This window comes from Diabrotica virgifera, chromosome 5 (assembly GCF_917563875.1).
Source record: "Diabrotica virgifera virgifera chromosome 5, PGI_DIABVI_V3a".
NCBI lineage: Eukaryota > Metazoa > Arthropoda > Insecta > Coleoptera > Chrysomelidae > Diabrotica > Diabrotica virgifera.
In genome coordinates this window covers 259,645,456-259,661,118 of record NC_065447.1, presented here as the reverse complement: position 1 = coordinate 259,661,118, position 15,663 = coordinate 259,645,456, and the positions used below count along the sequence as shown (strand labels likewise).

The 15,663-nt window shown below is 31.4% G+C and overlaps 1 protein-coding gene across 1 annotated transcript; it reads left to right on the top strand.

Moving 5' to 3' along the window:
- Positions 1–3,073: 3,073 nt before the first annotated feature.
- On the top strand, positions 3,074–8,315 carry LOC114329024 (uncharacterized). Its single transcript, XM_028278038.2, has 4 exons — positions 3,074–3,157; positions 3,411–3,501; positions 3,862–3,931; positions 8,084–8,315. Exons 1-4 carry the CDS (start codon positions 3,118–3,120, stop codon positions 8,255–8,257), a joined length of 375 nt encoding a protein of 124 aa, XP_028133839.2. The 5' UTR covers positions 3,074–3,117; the 3' UTR covers positions 8,258–8,315.
- Positions 8,316–15,663: the final 7,348 nt, after the last annotated feature.

The following is a 15,663-nucleotide window of genomic DNA, read 5'->3' as shown; positions in this document are numbered from 1 at the left end:
TTATTTACCAGCAATTTTATTGCTGGAATCGAATTATAAGATCCTATATATTAATAATATAGGTATGCAAAGTCCGCAGATAGTGTGCTACTTTTTTTATAAACAAAATGGCGCCGAAAAATCGTATTTTTTTCAATTATTGCTCTATAACTCCAAAGATTTTAACTTTACAACAAAAACACCCAAATAAAAATTCACCGCAAATAAATTCTGCATAGAGATATGTTTTTCACGATTTGCTCCGACGAAAATTTTCCTCGGAAAATGCGTGTTTTCCTAACAAAAACTCTAATTTTCAAATAAAGTTTTAGGTAAGTAATTATTAATCAATAATTAAATAACTTAGTGACATCAAAGATTTCTTGGCGTAGATTGAAATTCCAGAAACCTATGAAAATTAAACGAATATTTTAGCAACAATTCAATTGTTAATTAACAATTTACGATCGCAATAATAACCAAAATAATCATGATACATTGATCAAACTTATAAAGATTATAAAGATGAGATGCTTATTTAAGATTTTATCGACAAAATATAAATTTTTCTTTTTTTTGCATAATTTTTAAATTCTGCAAAAAAAAATAGTTATAATACGCTGGTCTAATTAGTAAAGTACAAAGAAAGGTTATTTACCAGCAATTTTATTGCTGGAATCGAATTATAAGATCCTATATATTATTAATATAGGTATGCAAAGTCCGCAGATAGTGTGCTACTTTTTTTATAAACAAAATGGCGCCGACAAATAGTATTTTTTCAATTATTGCTCTATAACTCCGAAGATTTTAAATTTACACCAAAAACACCCAAATAAAAATTCACCCCAATTTAATTCTACATAGAGGCATGTTCTTCCCGATTTGCTCCGACGAAAATTTTCCTCGGAAAATGCGGGTTTTCCCAACAAAATCTCGAATTTTTAAATAAATTTTTTGGGCCAGTAATTATTTATCAATAATTATATAGCTTGGTGAAATAAAACTTTCTTGGTATAGATTATAAATTCAGAAGCCGGTGAAAATGAAACGAATATTTTAGCAACAATTCAATTGTTAATTAACAATTTACAGTCGCAATAACAACCAAAATAATCATGAGACATTGATCAAACTTAGAAAGATTATAAAGGTGTGATGCCTATTTAATATTTTGTCGACAAAATATAATTTTTTCATTTTTTTGCATAATCTTTAAATGTTTAAAAAAATTGTTATAAACATATTAACATTTCTCAGAAATTGTTTATTATATTCTAATTTTAAAAAATACTTAAAATGCGCATTTCATAGGTCTTGAAAATGAATGCTTTAAAAAAAATTTCCAACCATTTGCAAAAAAGTTATGAAACAGCAAAATAAATATACGAATTCTCCGTTGTTTATAATTTGTTTTAATTGTTTCAAAGCTTAAAAGTGAGTCTATGGTACAATCTAATTACTCACAAAAAATGTCAAAAATTAGTGCAATGGTTATATTTTAATCAAAGATTAAAAATACTTTTTTTTGTAATTTTTAGCGCAAAAGTAGGCCTGATACAGAGTCGGAGCTATAATGTTCACTCGAAGCGACTGACACGCCGCATACATTATTTATTAAAAGTGTACGTCGCGCGGTCGACCGTCGCTCCGAGTGAAAATTTTAGCTACAGTACTGTATTATTCTACTTTCGCGCGTGTAAATTACAAAAAAATATATTTATAATCTTTAATTAAAATATAACCATTAATCTGATAATCGATACTTTTTTGTAAATAATTAGCTTGTACTTTAAACTCACTTCTACGCTTTGAAAGAATTAAAAAAAATTATAAACACCGTAATAATCGTATGTTTACTTTGCTGTTTCATAACTTTTTTGCAAATGGTTGCAAAAAAGTTTTAAAGCATTCATTTTCAAGATATTTGAAATGCGCATTTTAGATATTTTTTAAGATTATAATATAATAAAAACTTTCTGAGAAACGTTAATTTGTTTATAACTATTTTTTTTAAACATTTAAAGATTATGCAAAAAAATAAAAAAATTATATTTTGTTGACAAAATGTTAAATAGGCATCTCATCTTTATACGGTTTCAAAGTTTGATCAGTGTATCATAATTATTTTGGTTATTATTGCGACCGTAACTTATAAATTAACAATTGAATTGTTGCTAAAATATTCGTTTAATTTTCACCAGCCTCTGGAACTATAATCTAAACCAAGAAGGGTTTTAAGTCACCAAATTATTTAATTATTGATAGATAATTACTTATCTAAAACTTTATTTGAAAATTAAAGATTTTGTTGGGAAAACCCGCATTTTCCGAGGAAAATTTTCGTCGGAGCAGATCGGGAAAAAACACGCTTCTATGCAGAATTTAATCACGGTGAATTTTTATTTGGGTGTTTTTGTTTTAAAGTTAAAATCTTCGGAGTTATAGAGCAATAATTGAAAAAAACACGAATTTCGGGCGCCATTTTGTTTATAAAAAAAGTAGCACACTATCTGAGGACTTTGCATACCTATATTATTAATATACAGGATATTATAATTCGATTCCAGCAATAAAATTGCTGGTAAATAACTTTTCCTAAAAATGGCCTATTCTCCGATAATCAGCCCAGACTATTAAAGATCCCGCCGCTTTACTTGCTTTTAAGCTTTGTTTTCGTACTTCCTCTTCAACATCTCCGTAACTGTATACAGCTTTTTATACCTCTTGCCAGTGGCTAGTTTCAATTACTTGTACACTGGACGTTTACACTGATGATGGTCAGTCTGACCGAAAACGTTTTGTACTTCCACTCCTTCGTGGATAAATTTTAAGGATTTTTTAATAAATTCATATATGCCTACATACAACAGAAGTGTTTACTTCATTCCACGTTTTTATATTGAAGGTATACAGCCAACTACAGGGTTTACTCCCTTTTTAAAGTTTCTAGAATTTATTCATATATAGTCAATAAATGGTATCCCTGATCTGAATCAAAGTAGAAAATATGTGGGTAATATCAATTGACATCAAGATTATAAATCAAGTGGCTCGATTTGGAAATATTTGACTTTTTATATATAAAGCAGAACTTGCAGTGTATATTATTATTCTGAAATATAATTATCAAATATTATGAAAACTGTATTGATTTTGGCACTCTTGTGCTGCGTTGGTTAGTAATGATATTTTTTATTGTTGTTAGAAATGTGTTGTAACTTTAAATATTATCCGTTACTATTATTTGTGGTGTACGTATTTTTATAATAAATTGTTACATTTTATATTTGGTATATTATGGAGTTTAAACTTATGGTCATAAAACCCAATATCTGGATATTAAGCAGTTGCTAAAACGCTTTACGTTTTAATAGTTTAGAATTATTAAATGTTTTGTTTTTAACTGTAAAAACAATTATTTATTTCAGCTCTTACCGTTTACGCTCAAGGTCCTGAGCCTAAGCCTACACATGGACCCGGTCCTGAGCCTGAACCTACTCCTGAGCCTATTCCTGATGAGTAAGTAATAACGAATACAAGTTAGCCAATAAATATGATGCGCAATAAATTGAAAGACGAATTAATTTGTTATACACAATTTAACTTTAATTTGCCACAAATAAATGGCAAGGAAAATATTGTTTTAAACTTTTACAGACGTTTAAAAAATTAGGCCTTTTTGCGCTTTTCTAAAATATTTTATAAATATTTCATGTATTATAAAAATTAATAACAATGATGGAATGGATAAATTAGTAATGACAGCTATTTTGAAAACAATCAAATTTTTGGCATCAAATAAGGCAACTAATTTAAATAATAGTTATATGTTTTATAAAAGAAGTATAATAAATAAATAATAAAAATATTTTTTTTCAGGCTTAGGTGCGACACTTGCATATCATTGGCATCTATAATTAAGGACTATATTGTGGAGCGTGTTCCAGTAGTAAGTTTTATACGTATTATAATTATATTATGTAGAACATTTTTATCATTAAGGTCTTGTCTAAATGAGTTGCTTTATACGCTAAGACCCCTTGTCCACCGGCGCTCCGTAACATAACTGCAACTCTACAGCAAAAATAGTCACGTTACAGTTGCTACATAGTCAACTAGGAGTCGGACATGTGCTTTTAGTGAAACTCCGCTCATCAAACCAATTGCAACGCGACCTAAAACGAATTGACTCGCAGCTGATCTCGATTCAACTGGCATGCCAGTCGCAGTACTGTTGCATGTGCCGGGTGTCCCAATAAGAATGGTTCTCGGCCATATCTCAGGAACCGTTTGTAGTACAGCGTTGAGAAAAAATATTTATAACAAAAGTTGCCTTGGGAAAAGCCTGGAAATTATTTTAGTAATTGTAGCTGTACCGCTAGAGGGCGTAATTGAATATAAAAAATTAAAAAATCAAAATTTTACAAAATTTATCAAATGAAAGGGCACTGGAAATCAATCATCGTGTTCTTCATAAAATTCTACGTATAGTTGATTTCACAAGTTTAAGTCTACCTTTGCAAATAAGAGGTGGGGATGAGTGGGAACCTTCTTATGAAAAAATAGCTGTAAGTCCGATTCTGCTAAATCGAATTTTGCATACTTGGTCTTGTTGAAAACAGCTTTTTTCGTCAATGTTAAGTGTCTTATTTTAGAAATAGCCTAATAAATAATATGCAAGCTATTAGGCGATATTTAATCATTTTTAGAAATCTAGTTTTCTTTGGAAAATATTAAATACAAATATGCATTTTAAATCCTCTGTTACAAAATTGGACAAAATTAGCAACATAATACCGAAAACCGCATGTAGATACCTTTTTTCTATCCAGAGATATCTTACGAAATGTGTAAATTTTAAACATAACTGTTACTGTCACCGGTAAACGAGGTTAAGGAAAAGTAGCGTGAACAACAATAAGACAAAAAACACTATAAAAAATATAAAAAAAATACAACACTATAAAATATAACAAAATTATACTTTTATAAAATAAAAGCCACTACTTACTTAGTCTTAGTGACTGCCTAAATGTTCAAACTGTTGCCATCATTTTCGATGCAAGCATTTACTCTTTTAAGAGTAGATTGAATAGCAACAGATTTAACTGTTTTAGACTTTTATTTATGGGGACCGATTAAAGACCTTCTTTTTGCGGCTAGGCCCACTACTCGAGAAAATATGATCTACAATCTAGAGAATACGAAATGCCATTCAAAGCATTGCGAAAGCAGAAATTGAGACTGCTGTTCAATCTACTCTTGAAAGAGTAAACGTTTGCATCGAAAATGATGGGCAACAATTTGAACATTTAGGTCGTCACTAAGTAAGTAGTTGCTATTATTTCTTTGTTATATTTTATAGTGTTGTTTGTCTTATTGTTGTTTTAATTAATTATATGCGTTTGCATCTACAAAATGTTTATTTGTTTTTTGCATAGCACACTAATTTTCCTTAACCTCGTTTACCGGTGACAGTAACAGTTATGTTTAAAATTTACACATTTTTAAGATATCTCAAGATAGAAAATAGGTATATACATGCGGTTTTCGGTATTATGTTGCTAATTTTGTCTTATTTTGTAATACAGGATTTAAAATGCATACTTGTATCTAATATTTTCCAAAGGATACTAAATTTCTGAAAATAATTAAAAAACGCCTCCTAGCTTGAATATTATTTTTTATTAGGCTATTTCTAAAATAAGACACGTACATCGACGAAAAAGAGCTGTTTTCAACAAGACCAAGTATGCAAAATTCGATTTAGCAGAATCGGACTTGCAGCTATTTTTTCATAAGAAGGTTCTCACTCATCCCCAGCTCTTATTTGCAAAGGTAGACTTAAGCTTGTGAAATCAAATGTGCGCAGAATTTTATGAAGAATACGATAATTGGATTTCCAGAGCCCTTCATAAATTTTGTAAAATTTTAATTTTTTAACTTTTGATATTCAATTACGCCTTCTAGCGGTGGACCTAGAATTATGAAAATAATTTCCAGGCTTTTCCCGAGGCAACTTTTGTTATAAATATTTTTTTCTCAAAGCTGTACTATAAACGGTTCCTGAGATATGGCCGAGAGCCATTCTTATTGGGACACCCGGTACATTTTGGGGATTTTGAAGAGATTATTTTGTGGTAATATTAACTACATACTATTATAATGTTCGATCAAGGCTTGTGCTTCAAATTAGTAGAGGGAATTGAAAATATGTCTGCTTGTACTATTATAATCTTCTTCACTGACACGCTTCCTATAGTTTGTCCCTTCTTGGCTATGTATGGCCGAAATATTTCATCGTCTGTTATCTTGTCCTTCTTTAACTCCTTCGCGGCTATAAAAGCTTGTCTATTTTTATTGTTTGCTATATAAAGATAAGTCCACAAATTTAGTATCCTGTTAATTTTGCTTGCTTACCAGGCAGCTACTACGAAATCGTCATCTGAATTGCTCGACATCTTGAACGTAACTGATTGCAAGTCAGTTGCGTTGGTGGGCGAAAGGCAAACGAGATTCAGTGGCACTTGTTGCATCACAGTCGAGTTCTAGTTGAGTTGCGGCTCTGAAAGAAGAGACTAAAACAGCAAAATTGTAAGAATCACACGATCAATACTTTCCGTCCTTAACGTACAAGGACCATGTTACAAAACTGACTTTATCTCACAATAATACAGAATCAAAAAGGTATTTCGTCTCAATTTGATCTGTCTCTCGTTCCACTTTTCAGCACTATTCTCCACTAACAAACAACCACTGGTACTTGCTAACTATCTATCCACGAAAACGTCGAACTGCTCCTCAGCGATGCCAATAACATAATGCCTTCCTTTTCAAACTCACTCAATCATTCAGACCACTTTTCCCCTTCCAAATTGCCAAGAATCAGAAGCATTTCTCTTTTCCATTCGATAAATAAACAGTCATTCTTTCAAAATTATTCCGACCATCTTAATTACTTTCGGGGAAACTCTACAACATTTACTCGGGGTGAAACAAAGATATTAAAATTCCAAACTTTCTTTTAAACCATTTTTATAGAAAATGATAATTACCTCTACCTGTGGATTCTATAGTTCCCGTAATAAACAATATTTTTCCATTTTAAACCTAAATACATCGTTCTTTTCACTTTAATTATTCACAAAAGTCTTTAATGGTTCATCGGAAAGCTCATTAAAAACAAAGAAATCCACTTACATCTAAACTAAATTCTAATAAATATTTACAGATCAATATACAGGGTGTATCAAAATTATGTGCCCGCGTTATTTAAAAAAAATTTAATTTAATTTTCGTTTTGCCTTTGATTGATAAATTGAAAACACAATAATACATACATGCATTTATTTTTAAAACATCTAAGTTAATATATTTTTTTTCTCTTCAACAGACACCTCCTTTAAACGGACACTTTATGAGGAACGACTACTGTCCATTCAAGGGAGAGTTCACTGTAGTTGGATTTCTTTGTTCCCCATTCTGTATCCATGACCTTTACGTACTGCTTCTATTATTTCGTCCATTATTATATTAAAGAGCAGTGGGCTTAACGAGTCCCATCCCGTCCAAGCCATTGTTGTATCCCAATTTTAGATAAATCGGCTTCCACATTATCTTTCCATCTTTTTCTAGCAGGGTCTACTGAACTTATACCGTCTGGTCTCTCAAAAAATACTGCCTTTAACACTCTGTCTTCCTCTAATCTTACCACAGTTTGCAGTTTGAGGCTCTTTTGTGGCGCGTTTTACTTCAGATTTAGCAAATATGGGTGAAAAATATTTCAAAATAAAACTACAATTTTTTTTACATCAAAAGGAAAATACATTTTTGCATCATGAAATACTCATGTTAGACCTTTTTTAGCTTGAATATTGTGTGCGCCAGACATTTTGACGGCATTTAGCGGTTTTTTAGTTTTGTTTGTATTCTACTTCTATTTTTAGTATGATTTAAAGTTTTTTCTGTCTTTTAAGTTTTTGTCTTGTTCGAAATAAATTATAACAACTTACCACCAGTACGATATTTTGATAAGAGTATTATATTATTAATATGGTCAATACCACCCATGGCCTAATTTTTAATGTCTGTTTCATTACAGGGTGAAGTTAGAAGAGAAGTAGAAAGATTGTGCGATGATTTGGCAGATCAATTGAGAGAGGCCTGTGAAAGGGAACTGCTTCCCAATCTTGACAAAGTCTACGAAGAGCTTAAAGAACATACACCCCTAGAGTTATGCGAAAAACATAACTATTGTCCAAATCCAAGGAAGTAATAATCGAAATATGTATATATATAGCTACAAAAGCACAAAATAAATTTTTTATTTTGAATTTAGTTTTTTTTTAATCAAAAAGACAAAAATTTTGCATAATAGAATTTTTACTCTGTAATTTACTGTGCAAGACGCATTTACAGGATTACTGTTATGCGTGAAAATAAAAAAGAATGTGTGTGTACTTTGTACGCACGTAAGAAAATATTCTTATATTATATGTATAATAGGTAATTTAAACGAAGTAAATATACTTAAAAGGTTATTTGTACTTATTGTATTTAAAAATCAAACTAACTTTCTTATCTACCACTTTCAAAAAGAAGAATATCTTCAAAAATTATATAATAATATACTTACAATCATAAAATCTATAAAAATAAAATAAAAAAATAATAACTTACTTGGGGCTCGAACCCACTTCACGTCTACCGCGCCGTACGAAAGTTGACGGCATTTCAAACTGCACCAAACTCTCGCATACGTCATGTGGGAATATACACAAACTAAACGTTTACACCATAAATTTATATGAATTTAATAAATTTATTAGTTTGATTTTTGTCGAAATAAAATACAACAAAATATAGACGATATATGAGATGAAGATTTGTAGAAAGTTTGTTCGTAATCAGATTATGTAAATTAAAGCATTGCCTACTAATAGGTAACTACATTATTTTGTTTACATTTTTCAAATAGATAGGTGTTGAAACTATTAGGTATTTCCAACTGAAACATTTAGAATTACGTACCTGCGGCTTTTCAAAACTATTTAAAAAGTCACTATAATTATAAATTTGATTTTATTTCTGTCCACACATCAATAAAAACTAATATTATACAATATTTTTGTTTGCCGATAACCTCCATATTGAACAATTATTGACAGATCATATCAAAATTTCAACACCCAATCAGAGCCCGTATAACCACTAATACCATACTGTCGGTGTGCGCATGCGCGGGGAACAATCAAATTTTACCCTCAATCGATTCGCCGCTAAAGAAGAATATCTTCAATAATAATAACATTTGGCCAATCAAGCCTAGTAGGCCCATGGCTTGATTGGCCATTATTATCCAACCATTTTGCTTCATTGATTTCATCCTTCAATGTATGACCAATAACGACATATGCATCAGAAACAAGGCCCGATATAGCCACAACACGAAGAAATGAGATGAAGAATTTCCATATCATTTGTAAATATTAAAGTATTAAGGTTTATTGGGAAAAAATATTTTAAATCTTTTAATTCCTTATAAAGGTCGTTTATGTTATTTATGTTTAAATGACATTCTAATATGACATGTGTTAGATCTCCGATTTTGCCACAAATACAATTGGGAGTATCTGACAAGCCGATTCTATGCATGTAATATGGCGTAAGAGCATGATTGGCTCTCAGCCGATTAATGGTCTTTATAAGATGTCTGTTATATTCTGTGTAAAACCATCTTTCTGAGAATATCCTAGGGTTACAATGAGCAAAATTTGAGCCAGTATTACATTCTCTGTAATGCAATTACAAAAACCAAAGTTAAAGATAACTTAGTGACCGTGTGTCCGTATACACTGGGTGAGTATTATGATGGTGTGAATGCCCAAGCTGTAACACAATGACCACAATTACTTTAATTATTTTAATTTGTATTACGTTTTCTGTTTATATTGTATGTTTTTATATGTAATTTTAATGTTTTAAATACTTAATTTTGTTTGTTCTATACTTCCATATAACTATTTACTGACTTGCTATAAACATTAATATGTAACTTAAAGCTAAATAAACTATCTATCTATATATCTATCTACCCTCGTCATACCCCTATCCTAAAGGCCCTATCTCATGATTTTCTGCGGATTTAATGTAAAAGTATTTGTCTATCGATATTTTTAAATGGCATTTTTATATTTTTTTAATTTACTGTTAACTTATCCTTATCATCAATACGCTAAAATCACTTGATGTTATTATTCGTAATGTAGAGTACTATATTGGCTGATTTCTCTGCTCAAGTAGTGATTGATTTAAAAATACGTAGAAATCTACATTTTTATTAAAACTTTGGAATACTTATTTTAACTACAGTTGAGAGTCCGAAATATAGAGGGTAGCACCTAACCTAAAATGAACGAAATATTAATATAGATCAGTATAGATTACAGGTATTTTTGTCAATTATATTATTTACGTAAAAATGATTAAATGTATTCATTTCGAAGAACAATAATCGATAACAAATAGCCAAGGTCAAAGGAAGCAGGAATTATAATATTTAGATAATCTGATAATCTCTCATAAGCGACAAGCATCTACATAATTTCATAATCTGAAATCTACATAATTTCATTATATTCCATAAAGGTACCATAAAAGTTAGTAACCTCTTGTCAATAAGCTATTATCGTAATGACAAGAGATTCCTTGTGTGGTATCTACCTTTATGGAATATAATGAAATTATGTAGATTTCAGCAACAATATGGGTCTGTCACTTACGAACAAGCAGGATTCCTCTCCAAATATGCAACGACTGACCACATAGAAGTTAAACCGGCATCCGACAGGTGGGGTGTGATACACCCCAACAATTCTGAAGCGCCTAAAGCATATAAGGAGATTTTGCATGTAGTGGCCACAGCGGCTATATAGCTTTCTATTGTATATTAGTCTATATGCGCTGACACATAGTTTTTAGTCTTCTGTCTAGTTTCAGCAAGTACATTTGGATTGAAAGTGGTCACGCCCCACGTTTCTGATTTTGTAGTTTCTGCATAATTTTCTTTATTTTGTTCTACTCCTATAAATAAGTAAGTATAGGTAAGTGAATAATACTTATTACAGATTTTAACATATTTTTTTATTAGTCTAAACTCAAATAAATTACGAACGAGAATAAACACGTCTTCAGGTCTTATGGGATAAAGCAGACAGTGACGAATGTATTGACAAGAGTAATTCGGAAGTAAGTGAAGAAATAGACAATGTTAGTGTAGATAGTGACTATCCTAACCAGCTTTAAGATGTTGACGTTCCAGACATCACAGACAACTAAACGTAAAGAGATTTTTTGAGAATCTTCAACTCTTTCAATTTCTGCGGTTTTTCACACCCCACCTGTCTTTTAGTGGCAAAAAGTTCACCTCTCGGATGCCGGGTTAATAAAACGCTAATAGAAAAGTAAACAGAATACAATCATTTTCTTCTGAAACTATAAAATGTGTCATAGACTAGAAAAATAGTTTACGTTATACGTTTCGTGGACCTTAAGAAGTCATTTGACAGGCTCAAATTAAAGGATGTTCTGCATTTATTGTACGCAGGAGAAGTAATTCCAGGAATAATTAAAACGATCGAAAATATCCACCAGAATAAAACAATAGAAGTAAAAGTAGGTGAAGAACTAACTGACCCAGTTGAAGCTGGCAATTGTCTTAGGACAGGGAGACTCCCTAAGTCCTCTATTGTTCAACCTGTTCATGGGTGAAATAATAAAAAACGTAAGAACAAAAAAAGGATACCAAATGGGAGAAAAACAACTTAAAAAAATCTGCTATGCAGACGACGCAATACTAATCTCTCAAAGTGAAGATGATTTACAACGTATGCTGCACCAGTTTAATATAACCGCTAGAAAATTTCCGGAGGAGAATATATTTATATAAATATTAATCTCCTTAAAAAGACTAAATGCATTGTTATAACAGCAAATCTAATAAGGTGTAAATTAGAATTGAAGGGTCAAATAATAGAACAAGTCATGGAGTTTAAATATCTAGGCATCACACTATCTAGCTACGGAAAGCTCGAAACAAAAGTGGAAGATCAGGTGAATAAAGCAAAAAAGCCGCCGGTTGTCTGAATAAAACAATATGAAGAAATAAAAATATCGAAAGAAGTTAAGGGCAAAATTTACAAAACGGTCATCAGACTAATAATAATGACATACGCGGCAGAAATACGACCAGACACAGACAGGACTAAAAGAATGCTAAAAAGAGCAGAGGTGAAAACACTTCGAAAAATCTATGGTAAGACACTATGGGATAGAGCTAGAAGTGCAGATATACGACGGAGATGCAAGGTGGATAACCTTAATAACTTGGTAAGAAACAGAAGAATAGAATGGAATGATCACATATATGTAATGGAACGACCACATTGTTGTAAGCCGAATGACAACAAATAGGTAGTAAGGATGGTGAGAGACGGTCCCCCAATAGGAAGACGATCAGTGGGGAGACCACGAAAACGATGGAATGACAACTTACTAGAAAATAGACAGCGTCGTGTCGCAAAAATAAAAAGAAGAAAACCAGAAGACTACAAAAAGCAGTTTGATTTTATAGATATATATTCTAACCAGGTCGTTGCGCTGTTGCTCCAGGTAACTAAATCAGCCTAAGAAAAGAGTTCGCTTTTTAAGACATTTTTATTCGGAATCAAAACATACAAAAGATAGGATCATTAGCCTTAATTACTCGTTTATTCCGTTAATAAAATATATTTAGAATCTACGCATCGAGCTTTCGGTTCGGGTCGATGTGACGATATTTTGTACATGAATGAATGATTTTGACGATCGCGTGAAATAGAAATTGCTTTTATTAATACGACATGAATGTATATGGAAATTGAAGAAAGATAATCTCGCTCAGCTCGCCAGATAAAAAGACATATTAGGGATATACGATCACCGCTCGTATAAGGATAGGTAAAAGGATAGGTAAGAGAAAACTGCCGGATTCGCTCAGCTCGCCAAAACGACAGCGGAAAATAGTCGGGAACTACTACCTACTTTAATTCACCTCTTATACCTCGCTGTTGTTTATTATTCTTCGATCAACGCTCCAAGAATAATAATCAACTAGGCTTTTCGATCCGACTTTTATATCGTCCAAGACGGTACAAAAACACGTTTTACTTAATTCATTAGGGTACTCTAGACGACAAAATTAAACTATCGTCACAATATCAATATAAAATGATTAGAACAGTGGCTGATTGCTGCATTGATTATCGCTGCATTACCTTAATTATTGAGTGTCTACGAAGCAAATACAGCTTGGGTCAGACTTCATGAAGACATCATGAACTTCCGGATAGAACAGAAAGATTAAAACTCTCTCTTAGGTATTATTAACAGATGTACCTGCACGTATTGTTCGAGCCAATTGAAAGACAAGATTATATTTATAGAAATTTATATAAACGAAAAGGATTTGAACCACCAAAATTTACCGATGGGATTGTCTTAATATCTGATAGCGTTGGTAAATCTAAAAAATACGGAAAATACTTTATGAATTGTCAAAAATAATTAATCTTAAAACTAACACCTTGAAAACCAAGAAGTTTATTTAACGTGGGGTGCTCACACAACCACTTAAAAATTTTCTGTGATCTGCTTGTTTATAAACAAAACAATGTGTTGAGTTACACAAGTATATTTTATAAAACAAGCTGAAAATGTGAGCATTATCAAAACGAAAACTTTGTTTATTTACGTATTTTAATTCATAATATGGAAAATTTACTATTATGAAAAGTTCTTCAGAATTAAAAATTAGTTTTAATGTGCAATTATATCATTCTAATTTAAATGTTGGGAATTATAACGGTACTTTACTCTTGATCGAAATTCATATTTTTTATATACCTCTATTAAAATAATAAAATTTGATATATGTTGGTTGCATCATAAATCTTTGACCATGAAATGCTTTTTATGAAGAATAACTTTTCTTCGTCAAACTAAAAATAAAAGAGTTATACAAGAAAATGTTGTTGGTATCCATAATTTGAGAAACATTTTTAAATATTTTTTCCATTAGAAGGATGTAATTGCACATATAGGACCATAATTTTTTATTCCAAACAACATTTCATGTACTCGGTTCGCTAAACTCAGACACAACTGGCTAGTGATTTTAGTCAGTAATTTTGCTAATTTGGCAAAAAAAAAAGAAGTACTAAATAGTTAATAATTACTAAATAATTAGTAATTTTGCCAATTTTGGCAAAATTGGCAAAAAACAAAAAAAAATACCTACTAAAATCACTAGCCAGTTTTGTCTGAGTTTAGCGAACCGACTATAATCACAATTTTTATTTCATAACAAATGGAACAGTCCATTTATCACTAGGTAGTCCCATTAAAGGGGAGGCCGTATACTCGTATAAACCTTTTTAAAGTTAATAAATTATTGCTTTCAAAATATACTCAAATTGTATTTTTGAACATCGTATATATTTTATATAAAAATAAAATTCACTATCAAATGTCATATTTTAATAATACTTAATTTAAAATTTAGTTTGACATTCACGAAATGTCAAACTCAAATGTAAATAACCTATGCTTTGCTTAACAAATTCAGATTAAAAAAACTAGCCTACTATAAACGATTTCAGCTGACGTTTAGTGTGTCAGTGTCGGCGGAAACTAAAAGAATGGTGACGTCACATTTTAGATTTTGAGGTGGATTATCTCGAAGACTGTTAGAGATATCGAAATGCCGTTTTCAGATTCGGATTCAGAAGACAAAACTGCATAAGAATCCATTGATAAATATGCTGTAAGTATTGCAGGAGCGGCGACTCAATAACACACACACTTTGCGAATTTATAAACGAAAAGTTTTCGTTGAAAACATATTTTATTGACTTATTAGCTAGTAATAATAATATTATTATAAAAGTTTAAAAAAAAATTAAAAAGGTGTTATAAGCAAATTAGCAAGTAGCAACCCATAATAAATGAAGTGAAGTAAAAAGCCGTCTTATGGCTGTTTTATAGAATTTTCCCTTCTGCTTCATTGGAATTTTTCCGTCACACAACACACCCACTTCATCCATCCAGCCCTAATTCTACTGCATGCATCTCCATCTATTTCTCCATTACTCTGTAATACCGATCCCAGGTACTTAAAACTAGTTGCTTTTTACAATCAGTTTACCATCCAAAAACACTGTTTTATTTGTAGTAACTCCATCTTTAAATGAACATTCCAAATACTCCCTTTTTGTCCTACTAGGTTTTAAACCTTTTTCTTCTAAGGCTTGCCTCCACTGTTCCAGTTTCTGTTATAAGTCTCTTTCACTATTTCCTACTAACACGACATCATCAGCATACATTAAGCGCCATGGAATGTTACCCTGTAGTTTCACTGTTATCTGGTCCAAAACTAATGAGAATAAATACGGACTAAGCACAGAGCCTTGGTGCAATCCTATTTTCACATGAAATTTATCAGTCTCTCCCACACCTGTCCTGACACTAGTCGTTACTCCCTCATACATATCCCTCACCTTAACAAATTCACCAGGGACTCCTTTCTTATTGAGTGCCCACCACAGAATCTGTCGAGGAACTCTATCATATGCTTTCTCAGGATCA